This window comes from Fusarium solani (genome assembly GCF_023522795.1).
Source record: "Fusarium solani strain SB1 chromosome Unknown bctg00000000, whole genome shotgun sequence".
NCBI lineage: Eukaryota > Fungi > Ascomycota > Sordariomycetes > Hypocreales > Nectriaceae > Fusarium > Fusarium solani.
In genome coordinates this window covers 1,012,450-1,029,081 of record NW_027072157.1, presented here as the reverse complement: position 1 = coordinate 1,029,081, position 16,632 = coordinate 1,012,450, and the positions used below count along the sequence as shown (strand labels likewise).

The window sequence follows — 16,632 nt, the reverse complement described above, 5'->3', positions numbered from 1 at the left end:
TGGAGCTTTGATAGCTCCGTCTATCATCAAGTTTGAGGCGTGTTTCTTATCTTTTGGTGGGGTGATGTATGCGACATTGTCGTCCATGGAGTTGATATCTCAACTTCAAGATGAAGTGGGTTAGTCATCTCACATGCCATTGCCAGCATTGCCCGAGAACACCGAATTACGGCCGCCATTGTTCTTCTATATTTAAACTCAATTGGCAAAAAAGCGCGGAGGCAGAAAAAAAAGAGGCCGTTGGAGGTTGCACGTGATCCTGCAACCTCTTTGACGAGCAGATCTTTCATAGCTCCCGTCCTCGGCCAAGGAGCTCTCTTCGCAAACACTGTCAGCTACCTATCAATCACTCGCTTCACCAACAATGCTGGATCAAATGGCCAACGATATTAAGCTCCTCTCGGGGAGCGGCCATCCGGAGCTCAGCTCCCTGATGGCCGCCCGGTACGTCGAGCAGTCATGATGATGATGATGATGCACAAACCCCACGCTGGTGAGCACAAGGGTCCGATTGGGCTAACCAATCCCTGCAGACTCGGCATTACTGTCGCAAACACCATATGCCTGAAGTACTCGAACCAGGAGACGAGCGTCTCCATCGGCGAGTCGGTTCGTGATGAGGATGTATTCATCGTTCAGTCGGTCGCGCCGGGCCAGGTCAACGATGGCATCATGGAGGTCTTTATCACGGCCAATGCTTGCCGCAGCGCTTCAGCTCGAAGCATCACCGTCCTCCTCCCCTTCTTTCCCTACAGCAGACAGGACAAGAAGGACAAGTCGCGCGCCCCAATCAGCGCGAGGCTAATGGCAAACATGCTGCAGGTGTCTGGTGTCGTGAGAATCCCTGTTCCCCTAGGCCACGTGTGTATCGCTTACAAGATGGCCAGAACCATGTCATCACGATGGACCTGCACGCCTCGCAAATCCAGGGCTTCTTCAACGTGCCCGTGGATAACCTCTTTGCTGAGCCGTCCATCTTTCGATGGATCCGGGAGAATCTAAACATTGACGACTGCGTCATTGTCTCACCTGATGCTGGAGGCGCGAAGCGTGCGACATCTATTGCTGATCGTCTTAAGACTGCCTTTGCTTTGATCCACAAGGAGCGTCCGCGTCCCAACGTCGTCGGCCGGATGGTGCTGGTCGGTGATGTTAGGGATAAGACTGCTATCATTGTGGATGATATGGCGGATACCTGTGGAACTGTACGATCCTGACCTCTTGCCTTTCGTTTCTTTGTCGTTTACAGAACTGACTTCTCTTTCTAGCTGGCAAAGGCGGCGGCGACGCTTAATGAGCATGGTGCCCGTCAGGTCTTTGCGATTGTCACCCACGGAATTCTCAGTGGTAATGCCATTGAGACTATTAACAATTCTTGCCTTTCTGGCTTGGTCGTGACCAACAGTGAGTTGCCCCTGTATGATGTAGTTGGCTTATTGCTAACAAGTTTAATAGCTGTGCCGCGTAAGTCTCCTAGACTAAGAACTCACTCCTGCTTTCATTTTCTGTCACGTTTATTGTGATTCTGACTTACACTGACCGATGGATTAGTTGGCGACAAGGCTGAGAGATGCCCTAAGCTTAAGGTGATTGATGTGTCTGGAACTCTGGCTGAGGTAGGTCTAACACGGCTGGACCGCAATATACGTGACAGACATACTCACCTTCCCTTAGGCTATTCGGAGAACCCACAACGGCGAGTCCGTCTCGTACCTCTTCACCAACGCTCCTCTGTGATCTGGATCGATCTTTCAGAAGGGTATCTTTTGCTATTGGCGGAGTTGGGGCCTGGAACTGGGGTTTGGGAGTTCGGATTGATATGCTTTCCAAGTCTGTAACCTGGACTGGAGCTAATCGGTATTTCTTGGCGATGAATTTCAGCTAGGTAGGTAACAACGCCTCAAGGTAGTGTAATCAGCTGTTCTATTTCCGAGTGGGCATGCTTGACACAGTATGCCGATAATGGAGCCTCAATACCGTGAGCTGTCAGAATGACACGCTGACAGACTCATCAGCAGCAGGGCGAGGGATATGATGAATGTCACAGCCCAACAGCCGAGCACAGAGTACGTAAAAACGCGGCTAGGGCTGTCTCTCAGGGACGGGCTCTAAGACCAGGCTCAGGGGTCGGTCGATCTGACGGGTCTCCGGGACTCTGTCTGAATCATCTGCTACCCTGCTGATTCAAAAGAAGCAAGGCTTCTCAAGCATTCCGGCCGTCAAGCCGTTTGAGAGGCGTCTCGGTTCGCGACGCTGATAGCTTAAGGTCTTTTTTGACGGACAAGAAACAACGGTGTCAAGTAGTGCAAAAGTAACCGGCCTTTTCATCTCATGCCAGATCGCAAGCAACCTGAGCTATCAACTGTGCGGGAAGGCTTTTGATGCCAAGAACTTGGGACATGAAGGGGCGACCTCTTTACTTGGGCTCCGCCGCCACGTGTGGCGTTTGGGATGACGGCAAGGGGTAAGAATGGAGCATGGCAGATGAAAAGAGGATGATGGGAGATGTTGTCGTCTGGGCAGGGATTTTTCTCATCAATCTGTTGCAGATATGACAACTGAGCTTCGTCTGGACGATACTGCATACATATGAATATAACAGCTTCTACCAAGTGACACATGTTAGGATGAACGACAACCTTGTCTGTTGGGCTCGGTTCGGATGATGCCCCTATTCCCAGACGGCATGCATTCAATAGCTCCCGCGCCGCAAGTGGGATTTTGTCTGATAGCGCGCCGCCCTTGTTCTGTAGGGCTAGTCGTGGGTGGGCTAGACATCCATCTTTCTTCGATCGGCGACGTTGGAGAAGAGCACATACCACAAGGCACGAGCGTTTAAAGTGCACCCGGATAAAAGAAAAAATTCTGCTGCCCCTTGCCTGTTGTTGGTTCGTCTCCATTTGCGCTCTTGTGCAGGATGACGTGCCCTCTTCTCGCTTATTGCCTGAGCAGATTGGGGATGTAAGTGTTGATCAAGAAGGATGTTGGGCAAGCATGGGATGGATATGGGAATAATCAGTTTGCTACATAGCAATGGCAGTCAGTTTCACCAGCTGATTCCTTACCCTCCTTGCCATTATCTAGTGATCCTTTTATCGTAACCCATCCAAAGGCAATCAACGCCCATCCCAACGCGGTTCCATCATTCAAAAAAGAATCGCGCGTCAGTGGTGACGAGCCCCTGGATGCAGTCCCATCCCGCGCTATCGAATATGTCAGCATACAACGCTGTGATTGGTTTTCCCAGCGATCTTCCTAGTGCTCAGATTTTGCCCCCGCCCCCTTTTTCTCGACCCCTGGATTGATTGAAGCAAAACGCGTTCCAATGAATCTCGGGACGGATAGGGTGACCTGGATGCATCTAAGAGACCCAGATCGTTCGTTTGCTTTATGGTCCCTTTCAGCTCAATCCAGATGTCGGTCAGGGGAGGGGAGGGGGGGTTAACTGTATGTGAGGGTGGTCTTGTGCAGGTAACCTTTGGTACGTATGGTGCCGGAGTCCGACGGAGGAGTGATGAGTGAGTGTCTGATCGACAAACGGTTAATTAAGGTAGTGGATTCAATTCGTGTTCTCTACCCGAATGTCTGTCTGTCTGCCTGTATGTACTGTACTGTACATACTCCGTACTGTTGTGCACTGTTGGCTTCCCCCTCGCAGCTGAGGTGCAACAGCCAAAGAAAAAGGTAGAAGCCGTTTATAATTCCTTTGCCTACCATCGAGACCTCGATGTAATTTCCCGCTGCAGCAGAAAATATGCACATTCTAGCTCCCCGCCGGGTGAGAACTTGGGCTTAGCGCTGGCTGGCAGGTCCTCGTAGGTTCCGCCAATGCTGACACTTGTTCACTTAATTTGGCACAGCCCTGAACCCGGGTGGCCATGTGGGTTAGGTACTTTGGCACGGGGTACCTCGCAAATGGATGGATGCTGCGACCAAACTTGAAATCCTGCGCGAGCCAGTCAGCGGAGAGAGGCCGGGGGACCCTCCCTTGAAGTCCAGGTCGGATGGACGCTGATGAGGTTTGGAAGTGTTGTGCTGTGCTGACAAGCGCCGTCCATAAGCAGAGGCCGCTAGGTACGCTACGCTACGTTCGCTGCCCGTCATCCGCCCGCCGCGCTCCATCCTCCTCCCCATCCCCATCCCATATCCCTCCTCCCTTCTCCTCCCTTTAATTTTTTTAATTCCCCTCTTCTCTTTGCGAGTCTCTTCTTCTTCTTATTATCGCATCGCATCGCATTCCCACGAGTCTGCACTTCCTTTCTGTCTCACCTGTTGGGTCCAATCGCTCGCTACTACTTTTGACTTCTGTCTCCCGCCTCCGCTCCGTCCATCCCGCCCCCCCTTCTTCTCCTCCCTCCCTCTTGGTCTTGGTCTTGGCCTTGGCGGCCCCTGTATTTTCTTCGCTTCTCCGTGTTACGTTTCCACTCTACACCTACAACTTCAAACCTTTGACGACCTCGGCCGCTCCGTGCCCATCATCATTTGCATCCGTAATCGACTTTGCTGCGCGTCGATTCATCATCATCCTCCATCCTCATCATCAGCGAATCGGTCCCCCGAGATTAGCATGCTAGAGACCCGACGACAATAGAGCGCACACGGTAAACTCTAGCACCCGACCTCCTCACCACTACCACCCTCTTTCGACCCCATCTTCATTTGAACACGGCGCATTCTCCTCTGCGAAAAGCGACTCCAACATTACCAGCACAATGTCTCGTCCCAACAATGAGGAGCCCGTCCCTCTCCTCTCCTCAGAGGAGATCTGAGACCAAGGGCGAACTCGACCTCGAGAGCCATGCCGGCCGCGCCGAGCCCCCCAAGAACCAGAACCTCGAGCACGAGTACTCGATCCCCAGCACAGTCAAGTTTGCTTGGCTCGGCACCTACTTCTTCTTCTCGCTTCTCCTGACTCTGTACAACAAGCTGGTCCTGGGAATGGTAAGTCTACAACCTCAAGTTTGATGACGCCCGCGCCGTCATACGCAACTCTGTTCGACACGATGCTAACCATGCGCCCGCGCTGCAGTTCCACTTCCCTTGGCTTCTGACCTTCCTCCACGCTTCTTTTGCCAGCTCTGGTACCTATGTCATGATGCAGTTGGGCTACTTCAAGCTGTCGCGACTGGGTCGCCGTGAGAACCTCGCCCTGGTCGCCTTCAGTGCCCTTTTCACCGCCAACATTGCCGTCTCCAACCTGTCTCTGGCCATGGTTTCCGTTCCCTTCTACCAGACCATGCGCATGCTGTGCCCGATCTTCACCATCCTCATCTACCGCGTCTACTACGGCCGCACCTACAGCTCCATGACCTACCTCTCTCTGCTGCCTCTCATCATTGGTGCCGCCATGACCACTCTGGGTGAGATGAGCTTCACTGATGCTGGTTTCCTCCTCACCATCCTCGGTGTTGTTCTTGCTGCTCTCAAGGTAAGCTTGATTTCTTGATCTAAACCGATCCGGCCACTAACCGTTCCAATAGACCGTCGTCACCAACCGATTCATGACAGGCTCTCTCGCCCTGCCTCCCATCGAGTTCCTTCTCCGCATGTCTCCTCTCGCTGCTCTCCAGGCTCTGGCTTGCGCCACCGCGACCGGTGAGGTTAGCGGCTTCCACAAGCTCATCACCTCGGGCGACGTCTCTCTCCCTCCCGCCTTCGCCTCGCTCTTCGGAAACGGTTTCCTCGCTCTGCTGCTCAACATCTCTTCGTTCAACACCAACAAGCTTGCTGGTGCCCTCACCATGACTGTTTGCGGTAACCTCAAGCAGTGCTTGACCGTTGCCCTCGGCATTGTACTCTTCGATGTGACCGTCGACCTGCTTAACGGAGCTGGTATGGCCGTCACTATGCTTGGTGCTGCCATCTACAGCAAAGCCGAGCTCGACAACAAGAACCGAAAGAGCCAGCAGGCTGCCGCCGCCGCCGCCACCGCTTACAAGCCCGTCGACCAGCAGGTCCGGTAGAACAGACTTGTGTTGGAAATCAATACCCCCCGCTTTTTAATACATGACCTTTTTTATAGATGATCGGGTAAGGGGGCCAGCGAAGACAAGGAAAGGGGAAGCACTTCTTTTTGGCGTCTTGCTATGCTTGCTTTCATTTTGGGATTCTCACTGGGTGCGTCGGGCACGGGGATGGATCTCTCTCTGGTAAAGCATTCCTCGCCTGTTGTAACTTTTTTGATATACGGTGGTCCTCCACGGGCTTTTCGCTCAGCAGAGCAAAATGGGGCAAAGAGATTGGGATGTTTTTTCTTAGTATTGTCATGATCATGGGCTATGGCTTCTTTTTTTCCAGAAACACGCAGGGCCAAAGATGTCCTGTGGCTTTCTTGTACAACTTCGGTTGTTGTTTCTCCTTTTTCTTGGATAGGGTCTGCTTTCCTGAGTAAAAATAGACACTCTACATTAATCTCTCGGTGTCCTGGTGTTGGTGTTTGGAGCTATTGTACATGATAACACAGGACTTTTGAGTTTGAATGTGTACTTGTATGTGATGGAACTTGTTGTTTACATGGAGGCTGGTTAATCTGAATATTATTTGTGAATCTGGTAAAGTAAGATACTGATGGGTTATAAACAAGAGGCTGGTGCATTCCAAACCACCAAAAACATCCATTCAACGCCGTGCTAAACGAGTTACAAAGTAAAAAAGATAGGAACATGAGCCAAGAGGCGTTAGATATCCTCATGGCGTTGTGGTGTATCAAGGAGGCTCTCCTCCCTTAGAGCCCAAATACCCTGCCGAACTTCATCAAATGACGCATTCGCCTGTAAACCCAATGTCTGCGCAAGAATCTCTAAATCGCTCGGTGGCAGCGGGATGCTTCCTGACACACCCTCGCCGAGAACGGGCATGGCGAGGGCCGGGTTCGCAACGGGCCCCTTAGCCTTGTGGAGCATACCGAAGCGGATTGCGACCTCTGTGACGGTGACCATGATACTGATGACAATGAGGACGATGATGATCCAGGTGATGTAACTCATCTTTGCGGTAGCAATCGAGTCGGACAGGATCTCGGCGAGATCAAGGAAGACGCGGCATCGTTCGTTGAGGACCTTGATCCGCGGGTCGATCTCGAGATACTCACGGATAGCTGCGTAAAGAGGGTGAAGGGTCGGCTCAGACTCCCAGAAGAAGTTGGGGACGTCGAGGATATTGGATGCTGCACAGGTTAGCTTTTGTCTAGATTTGTCTGACAGAGCACTCACAAAGGTTGATGTCGACACGGCTCTTGAAGAGACGACCGACCATGCGTATAATCTCAGCACGTGTCATGTTCAACTCTCCCGTGAGAGCCAGCGTCTTGGGTACATGCTGCGCATCCAGCATCGTCTCGCTCATGCGCTCCTCAAAGAAGCACAGGCGGGTGCTCTGCGCGATAGCATGGCTAATGGTGAGCTTGATCATATGATCAGAACGTGGCAGCAGAGTGATCATGTCGTTAAAGACGCGCGGGCGCTTGATATCAGCGCTGTACTCGAAGTGGAACTCTTCCGTCTCAAAGTCATCCTGATCAAGCGGCCGGGTGAGCAGGCTGCTGGTGCCGTTCTCAATGGCGTCGGCATCGGCAAATGTGAGGTCGGCGAGGATGTCCTTCTCTTGATGCTCGGTAAAGTTCCAGAAGACCACGACACCGTAAGAGTACACAAACATCTCTGCAAAGTTCTTGGCGTCAGGCGCAAGACGGTTCATTGCCGAATCGTCATCATCGTGACGGAACGGGTTGCTGTGCTCCTCGGGGGTGACCGGGCGATCGCTGAAGTGAGAGGGCATCGAATGGCCACGATCAGGGCTGGCTCCTGTATAAGCGTCGTCCTCAAAGTAGCCCTCATGATGATCTCTCTGCTCGCTGCGCTCAATCTCAAGGTCCAGAACCGTCTTGCCCGTGCCGGGGGTCTTGAGGATGGGTCGACTCCGGACGCGATATCCATCAGTTCCATTGAGAAGCGGCAGAGCGTAGATGACATATAGGCAGTCATCGTACAGTTTGGTCTTGGCTTCATGCTTCTTCCGCAGGAACTCGGCTGTCGGCTTAATCTTGTATGCCTGCGCGGTGCAATAGGCCGTCACTCTGCTAACCCTGTCCGTCCTCTGCATCTTTGGCAACCTCTCGGCGTAGCTCTTCCCACGGATACCACCTCTCTTTCGAAGCACATCAAGCTCTTCATCCTTCAATGGTCGGTTCTCTTGATCCTGCAGGCGCCTCGCGAGAACCGCCTCACTCTCAATCTCTTCATCGACGTCATCGTCCTTTTCGTCCGTTTCGGGCAAGAGTACCAGCTTCTCGCTGATCTTGGTGGTTCTTGAAGGCATCGGCTGGCCGGTACGGGACTGCACGTTCGGAAGACCTCCTGATACGACTCGGCGATTGCTGAGGGGGCTTCCTCCTGGGCCTCGGGGGAGGGGCGCCGGCGGACCGCGAGGTTGGCCGGATGGGATCTGGGAATTGTACTGGAGGACATTGTCGACGGTCATGAATCGCATCGGCGCGGGGGGTCCGGGAGGACCTGAAGCGGTATCCTGACGCTGAAGAGCCCTCCTCTGGGGTGGGCGCTCCCTTGCATCTGTCACCTGGAGGCTGGATTAGCAAGCTGTATGTGACGCGCAAATATCATGATCATACAAGGACAGATGGGCGCTGCTTGGAAGCCATGGGTTAAGCGGCTGAGCCTAATACAATTGGCTTTGTCTGTAGAAGATAGTCGCGACAGGCGAAAGATGGAGATACTCGAGGAGCCTGAGCGAAGATCGCAAATAATTAATTGATGATTGTGGTTGGTGGGTGGTTCATAGCTTGGTGGTGAAGCCCGAAGCTTGGGTTCTAGATACAGTGCAAAAATTGGGGATCGCTCCTGCCTACAGTGCGCAGCAGCCTCAAGCAGCCTAAAATCGCACCACTGGGCCAATCACTGGGCGTAATCCATCCTTGCTCTTGCCATGAGATCTATCATGGCCTATCGATTGGTCGAGCCCCATAGAAGATTTCGCGTGGATGACCTCATGGGATCCCACTACGACACAGCAAACTCCATTTACCTACCACTGCTGGATGAACCACCTTTTTGTGCCGCTTGCAGGTTCACGCCTGGGGAATTATTATCATTAATGCTGAGCTGGTGAAGTCTGGCTGAGTGTCATATGTATGTCTCTGCTTTCCTTTTGTCATCATGTGGATTGAGTGCTTATCCATCGATTGCGATCAAAGATCTTACTCTGCATGTGACTGATGCCTCGCTCTTCTTTGCATCCAAGGCAAGCTGATGTTAGGTTTACCTGGCTGTTTTGAACCATTGCCTGTTTCAAACTGCCCAGCCGCATTTGATATGTAACACCGATGCTTTGGCTTTGTTAGACCACGTTCTAACTCAAAACGTGCTTGCGTCTGCTCGCTAGAAACCTTGTGTAAGATGAGTGTGAAGGGGAAAGTAAACATCAAAGAGTCTTCAAACTCAGGTCAATTCATCCCATGTCGCCAGTCATATGCGCGACTCCGAAACAAGTACAAAAAGAACAGCGCATGAATCAATTTCTGTGTGTTGGCACTTGATTTGCATAATAATCTGGCCATATTAAACACATGAGAGGCTCGCAAGGATGAGGTTGACATAAAAGCGGACCCATAGCCAATCGGGGCCACGGCGGCCGTTGCTAGGCGGTTGGCCCGTTGTTTGTTTACTACGGTATTTGGCTGGCCGAAGCCTCCAGGCCCCGCCATACAGACGGAGGTATACTCTTCTTTGGTCTGCCGTCTTCTTGGGCACTATTGACAATTTGTGACATGGGCCAGATCGGAGACGTAGTAACGATCCGTATTCTTCTGGCGCTCCAACACTTTGGTGTTTTTCCCCCTTCTCACTCATCCGAGTTCCTCAACATCACCTCCCATCACCAGGCCAAACGCATGTCTTGAAATCGAAGCTCCGTGCTCAAATCAAATTGAAGCGCTGACCACGACGAGCACGACCGCTCTTCCATCCCTCTGACGACCCGAGCGCCGCACGCTCGAAACAATGCGTTAACGTCACCCGGAAGGTGTTATTATTTCTTAATATTTTCTGAGCCCAACCGTTCCTTGACCGTTCCAAAGCGAGACCGAGACTGCGGCTCGGTCGACGACCACTACAACCACAATGTCGTTCCGCACTCACCATTTCCAAACTCAACATCTACATCAACCTCAACACCATCTTCACAGCCAACCATCTCCGCAATCTCCTCCGCATCCGCTTCGCCAGTCACAAACCCTCGACTTTGGCACCGCTACATCACCCTCCCGCCTCGATCGCTTTCCTTCGACGACATCCTCATCCGCGTCGTCTGGCTATTCGCACGCCTCTGAACATAGCCTCAACAGCGGTTACACATCCGTCTCTAGTTCAGCCGGCTACGGTCAAACAGCTCCCGGTCATAAACGTGCCCAGAGCGATGTCAGAGCAAGAGCAAAGACTTTTGAATCCGGGCAAATGACGAGCCCCAAGAAATCCAACGACAATCCCTACGGATCCGTTCGACAATCTCTTCGACCGCTTCCTCAGGCTCCTGCAGCCTCGCCGCCAGCTACACCTCCCCATAAATCGCCCCGTCATGATCGCGGCAAGAGTATCGATATAGGCAAATTGTCCTTGTATGACGATGGTCGTGCCTCACCTACTTCGCCGTCTCGACCAACAATGATGCGACCCAACTCGATGCTTCTGACAAGATCCGACTCAGTTCGCCCACAGTTACCTCATCATCCTACATCACCACACCATGTGCATGCGCATAGCACACACCTGGCTCGGGATGAACTGGAAGGGCTGGGCAAGTCTTCGACAAGTCAGCTGAGGACGCTCTCTCGCCTAGTGTCATCAGACTCAGCTGAAGACTTCACCATAACTTCGCCTGCACAAGAAGTTGTTGGTTTGCGTGGTCGACGCAGATTACAACGGACAGACAAGAGCAATGGAGGTCGCGGTCAAAAGTCGACTGGCTACAGCTGGGAGGGACGAAATTGGATGGACAAGCAGCGTCAATTCCTTCAAGCTTACGAATACCTCTGCCATATCGGTGAGGCCAAGGAATGGATTGAAGATGTCATCCAAAAGAACATTCCTCCTATCGTTCAACTTGAGGAAGCCCTTCGCGACGGTGTTACTCTCGCAGAGGTTGTAGAGGCACTCAATCCCGATAGACGCTACCGAATCTTTCAACACCCAGGCTTCAATACCGGCACTCCGACAACATTGCCATCTTCTTCCGATACCTCGATGAAGTGGAACTTCCGGATCTGTTCCGCTTCGAGCTCATTGATCTGTACGAGAAGAAGAACATCCCCAAGGTCATTTACTGCATTCATGCCCTTAGTTGGCTCCTGTTTCGAAAAGGCATAGTCGACTTCCGCATCGGTAACCTCGTGGGTCAGCTTGAATTCGAGCACCATGAGCTGGAGGCGATGCAGAAGGGTCTCGACAAACTTGGAGCGAGCATGCCCAGTTTTGGCAACATGGGCGCTGACTTTGGCGTTCCGGAGCCTGAGCCTGAGCCTGAGCCTGAAGAGACTGAAGAGGAGAGAATCGACCGCGAGTTGGCAGAGAATGAGGAGTCTATCGTCGAACTACAAGCCCAAGTCCGAGGTGCCCTTGTTCGCGTGAGACTTGGCGATGTCATGCAAAGGCTCTGGGACGAGGAGGAGTGGCTGATGGACCTCCAGTCTCGAATCCGCGGTGACTTTACCCGGCAGATTATGGGATACCGACTGGAGATGAGAAACTTTGCTGTTAAGCTGCAGAGTGTAGCACGCGGCTTCTTGGTCCGGAGGAGGATGGATCGACGGGATCAAATCCTGGAAGCACTGGAGCCTGATATTCTCGAGTTGCAGAACATGATTCGGGCTAACAAGGTCCGAAATCAGGTGCAAAACTTGACTTCTCAGCTCGAGGTGTGCGCAGGTCCCATCAGGCAGATCCAGGCCATCTCGAGAGCCTTTTTGGTCAGGAAGAACCATACCGCTCAGTACGAGGAGACCAAGGAGACGGCTGCTACTGTCGAGAAACTGCAGGCGGCTGTTCGCGGAGCATTGCTTCGTGGAAAGGTCGAGCAAGATCTCCAAGAGCTGGATGCCCAAACACATGCCATCACCGACCTGCAGGCAGCGGCGAGAGCATTGTTGACTAGAAATGACATTGGTCGCCAGCAAGAGCAACTCAAGGCTTTTGGTCCTCAGTGGACATCTCTCCAGGCCTTTGCTAGGGGTCTCCGCGCTCGAAAGGAGACGGACGCAGTCAAGGCCGAGCTTGACAAGCACATCAACGACATTGGCAAGCTTCAGGCTTTTGCCCGTGCAACAGCAGTTAGGAGAGATGTCACGAGCTTGCTTGACGCCCTGCAAGAGAATGAACCTGCTGTCATTGACCTGCAAGCATTCATTCGAGGTGCACTTGAGCGAAAGCGAGTTGGAGCAGACTTGGATGCGCTTGAAGAGCAAGAGCCTCAGATTGTGGACCTCCAGAGCAATATCCGAGGATTCTTGTACCGAAAACAACACCAAGCCTTCCTCGATGAGCTGGCTTCCCACACACCACAGATTGTTGATCTTCAGAGCATTCTGCGAGCCATGATGGAGCGCGCTAGAGTCGAAGACATCATGGCAGAGCTGGAGCAGGAGGAGGAGTCAATTGTTGAGTTCCAGGCTGCCGCCAAGGCCTTCATCGTCCGGGCTCGATTCGAAGAGAAGAGACGGTTCTTCAACGAGAACATGCAAAAGGTCATCAAGATCCAGAGCTTCGTCCGTGCCAAGGTACAGGGTGAGGCTTACAAGAGCTTGACTACTGGCAAGAACCCTCCTGTCAACGCCGTCAAGAACTTTGTTCATCTTCTCAACGACAGTGACTTTGACTTCAACGAGGAAATCGAGTTTGAGCGGATCCGCAAGACTGTGGTCCAGCAAGTGCGACAAAACGAGCTGCTGGAGAACTACATTGACCAGCTCGATATCAAGATCGCCCTCCTGGTCAAGAACAAGATCACCCTGGACGAGGTTGTTCGACATCAGCACAACTACGGAGGCAACTCGATGGGTTTCCTCGCCAACAGTTCCATGTCCTCTGCCAACCAGTTCGACCTCAAGGCCTTGAACAAGAGCTCAAGGAAGAAGCTTGAATCTTACCAGCAGCTCTTCTTCAACCTCCAGACCCAGCCCCAGTACCTTGCTCGACTCTTCAAGCGCATCCGAGAGCAAGGAACAGCTGAGAAGGAATGCAAGCGCATTGAGCTCCTTATGATGAGCCTCTTTGGGTATGCCCAGAAGCGACGAGAGGAGTACTACCTTCTGAAGTTGATTGCCCGTTCTATCCGAGAAGAGATTGCTGGAGCTAGAGCCGTCCAGGACTTCATCCGCGGCAACTATTTCTGGTCGAAGCTTCTCAGCAACTACACTCGCTCACCTCGCGACCGCAAGTATCTCCGAGACCTTCTTGGCCCCCTCATTCGAGACAACATTGTCGAGGACCCAGCTCTCGATCTGGAGAGTGACCCCATGCAAATCTACCGATCAGCTATCAACAACACCGAGTTGGCCACTGGTCGACCCGACCAAAGACCACTGGATGTTCCCCGAGAAGTTGCTATTCGCGATCCTGAAACCCGACGGCTCTTTATCGACCATCTTCGAGACCTTCGAGAGATCTGTGATCAGGTGTTTATGGCTCTGGAAGACCTTCTTCACAAGATGCCCTACGGTCTCCGCTTCGTGTGCAGCCAGATCTTTGAAGGCCTGCGACAACAGTTCAAGCGGGAGCCCCAGAGAGCCTTCTGCAGGTCGTCGCGAACTGGCTTTGGAGATTCTACCTTCAGCCGGCAGTGACGGCGCCCGAGAACGTGGGTGTGATCGAAAAGACTCTGAGCCCTCTGCAGAAGAGGAACCTCAGCGAGGTCGCCAAGGTCATCAGCCAAGTTGCCTCTGGCCGACCTTTCGGTGGCGAGAATGTCTACCTCCAGCCCCTGAATGCCTTTATCGCCGATTCTATCGAGCGTCTCGTCCAGATCACCGGCGACCTCATTGCTGTTCCCGATGCTGAGAGGACGTTTGATATTGACGAGTTCAACGATTTGTACGCCAAGAACAAGCCAACCCTGTACATCAAGATGACGGATGTCTTTGCCATCCACAACCTGGTGGCCTCGGAGCTTCAGACAATGTGCCCCAACCGCGAGGACGTTCTCCGGGAGATCATGCACGACCTCGGTAGTGCTAAGAACAACGAGAGCGAGATGAATGCTGCTGGATCCTCGGATATCCAGATGTTCCTGACACCCAAGCTGCACGACATTGACGACCCTGAGGCCGACGTCAAGGCTCTCTTTATGGAGACCAAGCGATGCGTGCTGTATATTATCCGCGTGCAGACTGGTACCAACCTGCTCGACATCCTCATCAAGCCCATCTCCCCCGAGGACGAACACAAGTGGCACATGCTGCTTCGTGACGACTTTGCCGATGGCAGCAAAACCCGAGGAGCCTACTCCGACTCCAACATGATTGATGTCACCCGGATGTCGTACCAGGAGCTCAAGCGGACGGCGTTGGAGAACGTGATGAGGCTGGAGAAGCTAGGCCGCATCTCCAAGCACAACTGCTACCAGGATGTGCTCAACGCCATCGCTCTTGATATCCGCACCAAGAGCCGTCGAAGAGTCCAGCGACAGCGAGAGTTGGAGGGTGTCCGCATGACTCTTAGCAACTTGCACGAGAAGGCTAAGTACCTCGAGCAGCAGCGCAAGAGTTACGACGACTACATTGAACAGGCGATGAAGACCCTCCAGAACAAGAAGGGGTAAGTAATACCAGTCCTCCGGTTGAGATGACAGTCACTAACAACTTGAATAGAAAAAAGCGCTTCCTGCTCCCCTTCACCAAGCAGTACAACCACCAGCGCGAGCTTGAGCGCAGCGGTCGCGTGCCCAAGTTTGGCAGTTACAAGTACAGCGTGCGCCAGCTTTCGGAGAAGGGTGTGCTCGTGTCGTGGACCGGCGTGGGCGAGCGCGACATGGGCCAGATCAACCTGACCATCTCGTGCGACGAGGTGGGCGTCTTCAGCCTCGAGGGCTCACGAGGACACATCCAGATCCCCGGTGCCAGCGCCCTGGTGCCCATCGAGGACCTCCTTCAGGCGCAGTTCGAGTCGCACCAGTTCATGACACTCTTTGAGGGCAACCTCAAGCTCAACGTCAATCTGCTGCTGCATCTGCTGTACAAGAAGTTTTACCGAACGCAGTAAGCGAGATTCATGTATACTTTTTTATTCATTGGCTGCCCCTGGAGGGAAAGCGACTGTTCAGGCTGGCCACGTTCAAGGGGGGAGGATATACGTACGAGACTGGATGAAGCATTGCAATCGGCGCGATGGCAGGGTATTGTGCAAATGCGTGTTGTTTATTTCTTCCTTTTTTTTTTATCTTTTTGTTTTCAGGTTGCTCTGCGTGGGAGGAGATGGTGGAAGCGCTCAAGAGGCATGAACTGCAAACGACGACGACAACCGAAAAAAAATACTCACGACGGAAATCCAAAGGGCATTCATTGGGACAAGCGGAGTAGGGTAGGGAAAGGGAAAGGGATGGAAGGGGAAACAGAGGGAATTGTTCATGCTTTTTTTGTGTTGACGCCAACGGTCGCTTCGGATGGTCTGAAGGATGGATTGAATTACTAGGATATCGTTTCTGATTGGCATAATGTATGAAAATGGCATTAGAGCCTATTATCAAGCGCCTTTAACTCTCCGCAACTGCCGTGACTATTGTGTGATTATTCCTACTGTCTCGTGTGCCATTCGCTTCATGTCCTTGTGACGATCGAGTTGTCAGCACAAAACAAAGACTTATGCCGTTGATAAAACACAGACAGCCACTCATTGAAGAGAGGTTGTCGGTGATCGGGTATCGGAACAGCTAGTCCATGATTGGCTGGCTACCTTAGTTCAGCTGTTAGTTGTAAGGAAGCCCCGGTGGAGAAGGCGTGAACTAGCAAGGTTCCTACGAGTCGAGGCCAAGGAGGAAGCAGCAGCAGCAGCAGCGGCAGCAAATTGATTGATAGGGGATTATGTGTTAGCTTGCAGGTTGTAGGGAAGGGCGACTAGGGGATACGTGAATGGGGCAACGGTAAAGAATTGCATATCCACTGACACCGACTCAAGATGCAAAGTGGGCGCACCGAAGACGAGAAGGGAAAGAAGGCACGTAGCATGGATTACGAAGGGAAATTGCTCACGAGCGGTGGGCGAATGCAGCTGGTGTGTCGCGTGAGGGACATTGGTGCCTTGCTAGGGAGTGAGTCTTGAGTCGAGAGATGAGAGAGCCATGAGCGGTAAGGCCGTTGAGGCCGTTAGTCACAGAATTGCGGACGAGACGAGATAAGCCCAACCTCGGTAAAGAAAGCGGACAAAGGAAGGTGAAGCATGATCAGCTGAGACCCTGATTGTGCACGAGTCGATCAATTGTCCATACGGGATCCAAGATTGAGACTCGTTGGCTCTTGGTCATAGCCGTAGCCAGACGGAGAGCGACCTCCTCCACGACAGTTCATCAGTCAATTGTGCTGACTGGTGTCGCAGCAGCAATGCGAAAATGCGACCCTCAAGTAGCCGAGAGTGACTG

The 16,632-nt window shown here is 52.7% G+C and overlaps 4 protein-coding genes across 4 annotated transcripts; 3 read left to right on the top strand and 1 right to left on the bottom strand.

Annotated features, from left to right (window-relative positions):
* Positions 1-364: 364 nt before the first annotated feature.
* Positions 365-1,737, top strand: MRS44_000331 (uncharacterized protein; the record flags this gene model as incomplete). The annotated part of the gene is made up of 7 exons (XM_065623989.1): positions 365-444; positions 534-834; positions 888-1,205; positions 1,269-1,404; positions 1,456-1,464; positions 1,552-1,616; positions 1,675-1,737. 7 exons carry the CDS (start codon positions 365-367, stop codon positions 1,735-1,737), a joined length of 972 nt encoding a protein of 323 aa, XP_065479721.1.
* A 2,991-nt stretch (positions 1,738-4,728) lies between these two features.
* On the top strand, positions 4,729-5,963 carry MRS44_000330 (uncharacterized protein; the record flags this gene model as incomplete). The annotated part of the gene is made up of 3 exons (XM_046272727.2): positions 4,729-4,941; positions 5,030-5,428; positions 5,481-5,963. The coding sequence occupies 3 exons, from the start codon at positions 4,729-4,731 to the stop codon at positions 5,961-5,963; spliced, it is 1,095 nt and encodes a 364-aa protein (XP_046129543.2).
* A 714-nt stretch (positions 5,964-6,677) lies between these two features.
* Positions 6,678-8,656, bottom strand: MRS44_000329 (uncharacterized protein; the record flags this gene model as incomplete). Its single annotated transcript, XM_046276872.2, has 3 exons — positions 6,678-7,165; positions 7,212-8,574; positions 8,627-8,656. 3 exons carry the CDS (start codon positions 8,654-8,656, stop codon positions 6,678-6,680), a joined length of 1,881 nt encoding a protein of 626 aa, XP_046129544.1.
* Positions 8,657-10,133: 1,477 nt separating this feature from the next.
* On the top strand, positions 10,134-15,260 carry MRS44_000328 (uncharacterized protein; the record flags this gene model as incomplete). The annotated part of the gene is made up of 4 exons (XM_065623988.1): positions 10,134-11,135; positions 11,177-13,721; positions 13,775-14,816; positions 14,870-15,260. The coding sequence occupies 4 exons, from the start codon at positions 10,134-10,136 to the stop codon at positions 15,258-15,260; spliced, it is 4,980 nt and encodes a 1,659-aa protein (XP_065479720.1).
* Positions 15,261-16,632: the final 1,372 nt, after the last annotated feature.